The sequence below is a fragment of the Cryptomeria japonica genome, chromosome 10 (genome assembly GCF_030272615.1).
Source record: "Cryptomeria japonica chromosome 10, Sugi_1.0, whole genome shotgun sequence".
Lineage (NCBI taxonomy): Eukaryota > Viridiplantae > Streptophyta > Pinopsida > Cupressales > Cupressaceae > Cryptomeria > Cryptomeria japonica.
The window spans coordinates 346701081-346711630 of NC_081414.1; the positions used below are offsets into that span (position 1 = coordinate 346701081).

The 10550-nt window shown below is 29.0% G+C and overlaps 1 protein-coding gene across 1 annotated transcript; it reads right to left on the bottom strand.

The window, feature by feature from the left end:
- Positions 1-8633: 8633 nt before the first annotated feature.
- LOC131050911 (indole-3-acetic acid-induced protein ARG7) lies at positions 8634-9569 on the bottom strand. The gene has a single exon (XM_057985227.2). The coding sequence runs from the start codon at positions 9252-9254 to the stop codon at positions 8835-8837; it is 420 nt and encodes a 139-aa protein (XP_057841210.2). The 5' UTR covers positions 9255-9569; the 3' UTR covers positions 8634-8834.
- Positions 9570-10550: the final 981 nt, after the last annotated feature.

Below are 10550 nucleotides of genomic sequence, written 5' to 3' on the forward strand. Positions count from 1 at the left end.
ATCTAGGAATAGCACATTCTGCTTGTTTAGATCCTTTTATGTTCACTCATTACTACATCTCTGACATACTCTGCAACTCCTTCAACAAATCGCATCAACTCTAACTCATAACATCACTTGTATCTTTCATATGAAAATAACTCATCACAATGTCTTTTTATAGACATTAGATTTCATGTCGGCTCCTAAACCTTAACATAATTTCCTAGGTTCAGTGAATCTGGACAAACTTCCTTAACACATCACAAAAAACCACCAATGATCACTCATCACACAATCTAAAAAACTAGCTAGAACACCGATACCGGTTGAGTGTTGACCGCTTCCAACTCACATACCGATTATCTGCATTCGCCTCCTTTTCTCTCTCTACTGCATCTCGAAACTGGTGACAGTGGAATTGACCAAAATTGATTGTCTTAACTACATATACCTGTTGTCTGCATATATCGGTTTAGACACCTTCATACCGGTTAGACTTACTCTATACATATGATACCGGTTTGACCTAACTAAGACAATCAAAACATATGTGAGAAATCAATGGCAACACATAAAGTCATCCAATACAAAAATCATCATCATGCCAACAGGAACTGTTTCTAGTTGTTGCACGAATAGACAAATACCAAAATAGCAACTATAATAAAATGGAAATTAACTAACGAATGCACAGGAACTACTCACCAAGTGGGCCCCCTTGAGTGAGTATGTCCAAAACTCAGATAACAATTGATAAGCTCGGAATACCATCATATTATTCATTTCAAGTTGATTTTAGTATACATAAGTTTGGAAACCAGAATACTACTAACTCTATTGTCACACTATCTACCCCCGCGAGGAAGTAGAGACCTTTATTTAATATAATAAAAACTTATAACAAACTTCCAACTGATCAGCCCATATCCCAAAGGAATAGGTGAGCAGGGTTTATTACATCAAGAGAAGAAGTCAGTGCATAAATGTATAACAAACAATTGTCCTACTGCTGAGAAAATATACCACAACCTCCTTTCCTAGATTTATGATTCATCATGAACAAACATGAATGCTCCACTAATCACTCTAATGAAGAAGCAGTCAATTGGTTATGAACTACTTCAATGCTGATCCACTTTGACTGGGTTTGCATCCATCAGAATGATGATATGTCTCTTTAACCACTATCTTTGTCATCCTCTCATTTTGGTTATTCCTACATCATGGCATTAATGTGCACAAAAGCATGTGTATCCATTGATGCTAACATAACATAAATTAAACCATATTGTGAGGTTAATTCAGATAATTTGCATAGTTTGACTGTATAAAGATAATCAAATAACAATCTTAGGTATATCCAATAATACTAAAAAGACATCAAGTAGGGGAGTTCTACAACCTAAACATTGTCCAAACGTAGGACCAAAGCAAGAGTTTTTATGACAAAATTTGACAAAATGGAGCGATTATTTCTGCTCATCAACCACCATGAATATGAAAATAAAAAATCTATAAACTTGCATCTTCATTTATCTTCAAAATTTAATAATAAAACACTAGCTCAATTTCACTAGTATCATGATTCCACAAAATTTTGTAAAATGAATTATAACTAATTATATAGAATATAAGAAAAAGATAAAATGAAAATGGTAAAATTTACTACCTATGTATTTCAAACATATCTTGAACCTTCAAACCCTTGCAAATAGTCCATGAATTACATCTACAATGAAAAAGAGATAAGGTGCACTTGGATGCCTAAGGACACGCTAGATAAATATCTTTGTAATTATTTAATTATGACATGTTGTAATTACACATATTAGATGCCCACAACTAACGGTGATGAGGATAAGGTATAATGGTACAAAATTCTTTCTAGGAATTCACTTTAGTATTGGAGCCACATGAAATTTAAATATTGACACATGTATTTTCATAGTATTTGCATGTTGTCCATAATGGGATACTAGGTATTGGATGCCAACCTTGGAACTCATTGGGAGTAAAACAGCAATTAGAGTTGACCAATTTTGATTGGCTATGGGTTGGGCACCCATGTGAAGGTCATGTGCTTATTTATTATTATTTACTATGTTCAAAGGTGGACCACTAAAGGGGGTATATGGTTTTGGAGGTTTTGTTAGTCTCTTATTTTGAGATACCATAGTGGTCTTGTCATCCCAACTATCCTATAAATTGGTAGTATTCTATAATTGTTTATAGATAACAAAATATTGTCAAATTGAAGGCACAGAGGGAGTTATGGAAGTGAATGCATTGTACTCTCATATGTTTTAAAGATAATACATGATTGGACTCTTCTTGGTGGAGTTTTTTTGCAAGGGTTTCTCCTTGTAAATATTATGTTGTGAGATGATCTTCTTATGTTGCATTTTTTGTGTCATTCTTGTTGTTTCTATCTTATCCAATGGAACAATCTTAATTTGTTTGATATTTTATGTTTATAATAAGTTAGTTTTATAAAGCATGTTAAGTGATTTATTTAAGCATATTAAGTGGTGAAGTAATCTTCACAAGTTTTTCATATTGTAATGGTCTAATATTTGTATCTCAACCAACCTAATATTGGGTTAGAGATTGTTCTATTGTTCCAATACTATCTCCTCTTTTCTCAACATCCTACCCTAGGTCCATTCTATGGGTGTAGGGTCAGGATCCAAGACTTGTTAATCTCTAAACCATAAAATTTCAAATTTTAAACTCAAATTTTAGCTCCCATCTATTCTTTTCCTACCCTAATACAACTTGATACAAATTTCACATGATTATTGATATGCACTTGTTTTAAATCCATTCAGTTACGTCAATATATCATTTACAATAATTATTGATCATCCTTTGTATACAACAAGCAATAATTATGATAACTCAAGTCAAACATGGTGCACTAAAAGAAAATAAATATTCCAAGATCATAATCTAGGACATTAACATGATAAGTATAATCTCTCTAGGGAGTTGAGCTATGATAGCTAGTCCCATAGAGATCTAGTGGGCTCCTTAAGTGTTTTAAAATTTCCAAACCTTAACAACTAGCAAGAATCAAAGAATATTATAAATCAAACAAAAAAATTATGTAACCAATAGAATCAAATCTATGGGATGCATTATGGATCTATGACCATGGAAATATTCCACATATTTTAATTACAAAAAACTTAATTTAATGCAAAATTTTGCAAAGAAATAATTGAGTCTAACAATATTTACTTATTATTTTTCAATCATAAATATTAAAACAATACAAATAACTCATAAATATTATTTCCTTAATACTTACAAAAATAATTGTGTGGGAAAATTATAGAAATCTAGGCTAATTAAATAAATCATTCAAGGAATAAGCATAAAAATTAACCTAGATTTAATTAGGTAGCTAGGTTTATTAATAAAAAATAACGTTTTTCTAAGAAATTAAATATAGTAGATAGGATACATAGATTTGGGAATTATATTTGGAAGAATTAATGTTGATATTGCATATAATTTAGTCACCAATATATATAAATGAGTGTTGCTGGATTTATGATAGAAAAAGATAAATGTAGGACATATATCCATGTGTTAGTTAAAATATAAGAAAAAATACTTTTATCCTATGTAGGCCTCTTGGATGAGTGAGTAGGATAAGGTATGCCATTAGGTCACCGGTTAACTCCCAATTAGGAAATGAGTTAATCTAGTCAAGTGAGATAGAGTTGAACCTGAGTTAGACAAAGGAACCACAAATTAACTTTCATCAATCAATACTAGATGGCTCAATAATGTTACTTGATGGCCTCAAATCAAGAGTAATATATATGTCTTTATTAGCTACCTAGATTAAAGAAAATAAAGTATCAAAGGTGAAGTATAATATTACACCTTTAAGTGTTCTTAATCTACTAAATGTCTCAAGTCTTGAACAATCTCAAACATCCTTCTAGGTCAATATGAGCCCCTCTATATCAAACACAAGCATCATAGGAATGAATTGTTGAATGAAATTGAATTATGTTCCGTGAGAATGGTCTAATACAAAGTTGCATCAAATGTCCCTTTACCTTCCCCTTCTTTATGTATAATTTTGGTTAGGTAGTGTTTCTAAAAACCTTAGAGGAGATTGTTGGATTACTAGGGCCATGTTCTCTTAGGTTAGTCCACTATAAACCAACTTTACATCTTTAAGCAAACAATTGAATATAAGATGTGCAAACTTTAGGTAAAAAGGGATAGAAATTTAAAATTTTAATCTTTAAAATTATATTTTGAAATCAATTCACTCAACACCCAAGCCAAAGAAATAAAGATCTTTATATTAGAATAAAAACTCTAATTTAAGTGCGTACAAATAAGAATGAATTAAACAAGAGATGCAAAGCGTCAAGTTCCTACCAATAGTTTGATTAGTTTTAGAGTAGATAAAAGTATAGATGGAGATAGAAGGGGAGAGGAAGAGAGACATAAATAGATTAAACAAATAAATTAAAATGATTATTTAATAATTGAGTTATTGTACAAAACTAAAATTGAAGTATGTATTATAATTAAATAAAATGATAGGTGTGTGTAGTCTTAGAATCTCAGAAGATAGATCTAGATGATGTAGGTATTGATTGGAATATTTTGCTATTGTTGAAAGATTAGTTATCTTAGTTTGATGAATTTTTAAAACTCTAAATAGATAAAGAGAATGATAGATGGATCTCGAGCTCTATGAGTTTGATCTCAATTATCATGAACTTCATGTAATGCACAAAATTAATCTATGTTGTGTGGGAATGGATTAATAGAATGTAATCATGAAAATTGTGTCACCGTTGTCTTATAGATATATGCATATATTGAGGTGGGTTCTAGTCATTTGTTGTTTTTTATTTAACAAATTATTTTTGTTATATAAATTTTAAGAATTCATATGACCTATTTAAGAATTTTTTATTTTTTTTAATTTTATGGAATAGTATGAAACATTGAATATATAAGTAAATTGACTGTTTTAAATTAAAATTAAAGATTAAATAATATTTTTCATATTAAATTTAATTAAGACTTCAATCTTATTTAATTTATTTTTGTATTAAGTTTTTGAATTGTAATACCTAGATTGTGTGAGTCAAATATTCTCATAAATAAACTATAGTCATTTAACATATAATTTTACTTCAAAATTATCTTGCTAATTAGGTGTTGATTGGAATATTTTGTCATGTTTGAAAGATTAGTTATCTTAGTTTGATGGATGTTTCAAACTCTAAATTGATAAAGAGAATGATGTAGATGGATCTCGAGCTCCATGAGTTTGATTTTAATTATCATGAACTTCATGTAGTGCACAAAATTGATCTATGTTGTGTGGGAATGGACTAATAGAATGTAATAATGAAAAGTTTCTTTCCATTGTCTTATAGATATATGCATATGTTAAGGTGGTGTCTATATACATTAATTCGGTAGGTGAACAAGTTCTCCTACGCCAAACCCTTTAGCGAATTAAATTAATGACAACGATAAATATTAAAGACAACATTTGCAACCATGTAGATGTCCTATGTGACGATTCTACATTTTTAGTTCTTTTAATAGTCTATAGAATTTAATTGTTTTGTAATTATTACTCTTTTGAGCATGATGATAATTGGTCCATATAAATTTAAATACACATTGCATTTTATTACATATCATGACATAACAACATAGTGTATGAAAAATGTATTAGACTACTTCATAATGATTAATATAAAGGATTGAAGAAGTTTAAATTTGAATATGAATTTGGAGTATTAAGATTTAGATACCATTTTGTATACTTTTTAGGATTGATTCTTATCAATCTTGAATTATTTGAAAATGATCCATACAAATGAAATAGAGATTTCAAAATAGAAAAAAAATCTATTAAAAATGGATTCAAATGAAAATAAATAATAATAAATCAAAATCAAAATGTGAAAATTAAACTTAATACAAAAAGATGTCATGTATCAATATATTATCACATGAAAACATCTTCAAATAAATATACACAAAATTAAATAAATGTTTACAAAAAAATATTCTAATTTCATACACCTATATTTTATTAAAATTACAAAAAGCAAGGAAGATTCACTTGCGTGTAAGCCCCAAAGATCACGTTGGATCTTTGTTTTGTTGTGTAGAAATACATACAAATTTATTACATTATAATATTATTACTACTTACTAAACAAACATTGATAAATTTAGTAGTGTTGCATCTTTGAAGAAAGAGATTCCTAATGTATTGGCTATTCAGATTGTAAGTATCTATTTATGACCCTTATTAAAAATATGAATACATAAAAAAAATTATATTGAAATTTTTTTCTACATTAATACTTAAATCTAAAATAAACCTCACATTAAACAAAATATATTAAAAAAATTAAATACTTAATATTAAATATATATAAAATCATTTGAAATATTGACCATCCATGTAAATACCACCACAACAATGAGAAAATTAAGAGAACATTATCAAAATTTTGAATTGATCATATGTGTATAATGAATTTAATATTGGCTCTTTAATTAAAAAGTAGTTGTAAACATTATAAAGTTTCTCAGATTTACAAATCTGTGGGCCCCGCCTGTTAACAAGAGACATACGCCTTTTTATTTGTTCGTTGTGAAATGATGGGGTACGACTGTGTACAACTAGTATGCTTTTTTAAATATTATTTTTCTTTGTGTGTAGAGTAAATAGTACTGACAAATGTATTAAATTTATATGACATTTGTTCAAAATTTTATATTTTTTGATGATGAAAATTAAATTTTATACCCACATAAATTAATATAGACCAATCATGTGACAAATAAATCAAATTTTAAATTATTTTTGTTAAAAATTTGACATGTTAACTTTTGAAAAAATAAAAATAAATTTGAATTTGAATTTTTTTAAAAATTCATTGGTTGACAAAGAATGCATAGGTATGCTTCCATGGAGGAACTAATAAATGCAAAGAAAAATGATGTAAAATCAAGAATGTAAAAAATAAATATAAATAAATTTTAAAAAGATAAAATAAATATGAATTTGAAGCCAAACATAAGATAAAATATGTTATTCATTAATATATAATTCTATTAAAAAATAATTAAAATCAAATAAAAATTAACATAAATACACAAATTTTAGCATTACAAAACAAAATATAATATTATTTTAAACTATTTAATCTAAATGATATAAAACTAAATTTTAATTTTAATTCATGCAATCTTATTGAACAGACTATTATAGATTGAAAAAAAAATCTTAAAACCATAATTCAGAATTTAAAATTAAAAGAATAATACTATCCCTACACAGATGAACGTCGTCTCAAATTCTTTGCTCTTTTATATTAAATTTTAGTGGTTTCAATATTTAGTTTTATAGCAATGGTTTCACATAAACAATTGGTCTATTACTATAGTCTTTGTGCAAGATCAATATTAAAATTGAGATTGAGAATTATGTTTTATTAAAAAGATGTAAGAATAAATTAAAATGGTTTTAATATAAAATTAGTATTTAGATTTTAATAATAAAAATTATGCTTCACATAAATAGTCAACATGTTAATTACAATATAAAGTCAATTATATTAATTGATTAAATCTATTTACATAAAATTAATTTAAATCAGAATTTAAAAAATAATCATTAATAAAATTGAATAGTTCACAACTCATCACGTATAAACTTCTAAAAAATTAACATAATATATTATAAAATAAAATAGTATAATATATTACATTGTATAATTAATAATTTCAATAGATTTATTAAAATATTTAAGTCAATTAACATGTTAAGTGGACCAATTTCTATCAATGAATTTAATTTAAAAACTACGCTATTGAATCACAATATCATAATTTGATACACTATTGAAAATACCTTCTACTTATCATATTAATAAATTTTACAAAAATAAGAACCTGGTTGTAGTGTCATAATCTATTTATTGAGAAGATAGACTCCCAACTTGACGAGATCCATCATTCTATGTTCCACTAGGAAAAAAATTAAGCTCAATAAACTTAAAGAATGATCTAGATTTATTTGTTAACCTTCATTGTACACAATTCATCATATCTTATATATTGACCAAGGTCCATCTTTCTATAAACCAGTCGGAGGAAATATAAGCTCAACTAAACTTAAAGAACGATCTAGATTTATTTGTTAACTTTCATCGTACACAAATCATCATTATCTATTTCCACCAAGATCCATCATTCTATAAACCAGTAGAAAGAAAATTAAGTTCAACTAAACTTAAAGAATGATCTAGATCCATTTGTTAATCTTCATTGTATACAACTCATCATATCTATTTTGACCAAGGTCCATCATTTTATAAACCAGAGGGAGGAAAATTAAGCTCAACTAAACTTAAAGAATGATCTAGACTTATTTGTTAACTTTCATCGTACACAATTCATCATATCTATTTCGACCAAGGTCCAGCGATCTATAAATCAGTAGGAAGAAAATTAAGCTCAACTAAACTTAAAGAACAATCTAGATTCATCTGTTAATATTCATTGTACACAACTCATCATATATATTTCGACCAAGGTCCATCATTTTATAAATCGATAAAAAGAAAATTAAGCTCAACTAAATTTAAAGAACAATCTAAATTCATTTGTTAATCTTCATTGTACACAATTCATCATATCTATTTGACCACCAATCTCTATTTTAGTTTAAACAGTACACTTTAAGTTTTAACTTGTTTAGATGGCTCATTCAAATCACACTAATACATAAATCCTACTGAAAAACTAATGTAATGAACCGCCTATACTTTCTCCAATCTCTATGAACGTCCCTTCAATCTCTCCTGTCTGTACAACGGACTGAAACCACATCTACCATGTTTACTGACATATCTAAGCCACAAAAGTCTCACCCTTCTGAAAAACCCATTTCTTGATTCAACAGATTCATCACAAGTACAAAGCATTTGTTTATCAGGAATGCATCTGGTGAGCTGCTTGAAACGATCAACATGGCAGGGAATCCTGAGAGGACCAGGGTGACAGAAGCCATAAGCTTCCTCTGCACCCTGCAAGAGCTCATGAAACACAGGATGGCACAGATAATCCACAGGAATACAAAATCTCTCCTGCTCTTCTCCCACATAGACAACCAAGCATCCCTTGGGAGCAAACTCCACCTTCTTCCCAGCACCATCAAATCTCTTTTTCTTCTCCTGCCCATCAGTTCGGCGGGCCATTGGAAACTGAAACAACACTGACTACCAAAAAGATTTGAACAAAAACTGAGCTTTATTCAGATAATCTGACCTAATTGTACACGTTTTGTTAGAAGCCAAGATGAGAAGAGATGAGATGGGATATTACACTGACAGCATTGTACAGCTTCACTGCGCTGCATAAGGCATGGAATGAGTAAAGCAGGACGCGACAACAAATGTACAGTGTTTTATGACTGAATGGGCTCGTGCTGATTGATCATTTTGCATGTCCCACGGAATTGCAGGACTATATTCTTGCATGTGATTGACAAGAAAAAACTATGGAATTGTCAAATCAAGAATGGAATGGGAGAGAATAATGGTGCGAAGAATGGTGGTATAATTTATGGGTGGCTGTTCATTGTGATTGTGATGCTGTGCTTGCTTATCGAATATCAGGCATGAAAATGATGGCATGAGTAGTTTGTAGATAACGTAACGGCTTTGTTTAAAGCAACGTGAAATGTGTGCCATGACTTTCTGCTCCTTATTGGGGGAGGAGGATCAAATTTCCACACGCTACCATTTGCACTTGTCTAACGGCCTGCATGCATCATGAAAATCAAATATCACCAAAATTTATTATTATTATTCATTTTTTTAATTCTTCCAAATAAATCGGTTATTATTGAACATTAGATCGTTTAGGTTTGGCTTAAACAACACATGTTAAGTTTTGACTTGTTTAAGCCGTTCATAGAAATCACACTAATAGGTGGACCTTATTGGAGATGCTAGTGTAATTCCCCAAAGCAAGCTAAAAGTTAGAGTGCATTATTTACATGTCACCAATGGTTAATAGTTAAAGGTAAAGCAGTTACTCTTAAACATTAGATCGTTTAGGTTTAACTTAAACAACACACTCTGAGCTTTGATTTGCTTACGTGGTTCATCTGAAATCATACTAATAGATAGTCCTTATTGGTGAAGCTAGTATAATTCTACTAAGCAAGTCAAAGCTAAGAGTGTGTTGTTTAAACATTGTCTATGGTTGAATATTTAAAAGTAAAGTGGTTACTCTTAAACATTAGATCGTTTAGGTTTGGCTTAAGCAACACATTCTAAGTTTTAATAGAGAAAAAAAAGCACAATTAAGCTTCTTTTAAAGGTTCACCCTAGTACATTGGACTACGACAATGTAGCATTTGTAAGCATGAATTTATTGAGTATTTTGTGTTCTTATATTAAGGGTTTACGTATCCTTATCATTTAAGATTCAAATTCAAATTTATGTCACTAAGCATTTCACATGATTTAAAAGTTGGATTTTGTGAG

Excerpts from the sequence above, each read along its gene's own strand:
- LOC131050911 (XM_057985227.2), bottom strand. The coding sequence starts at position 9,254 with ATGGCCCGCCGAACTGATGGGCAGGAGAAGAAAAAGAGATTTGATGGT.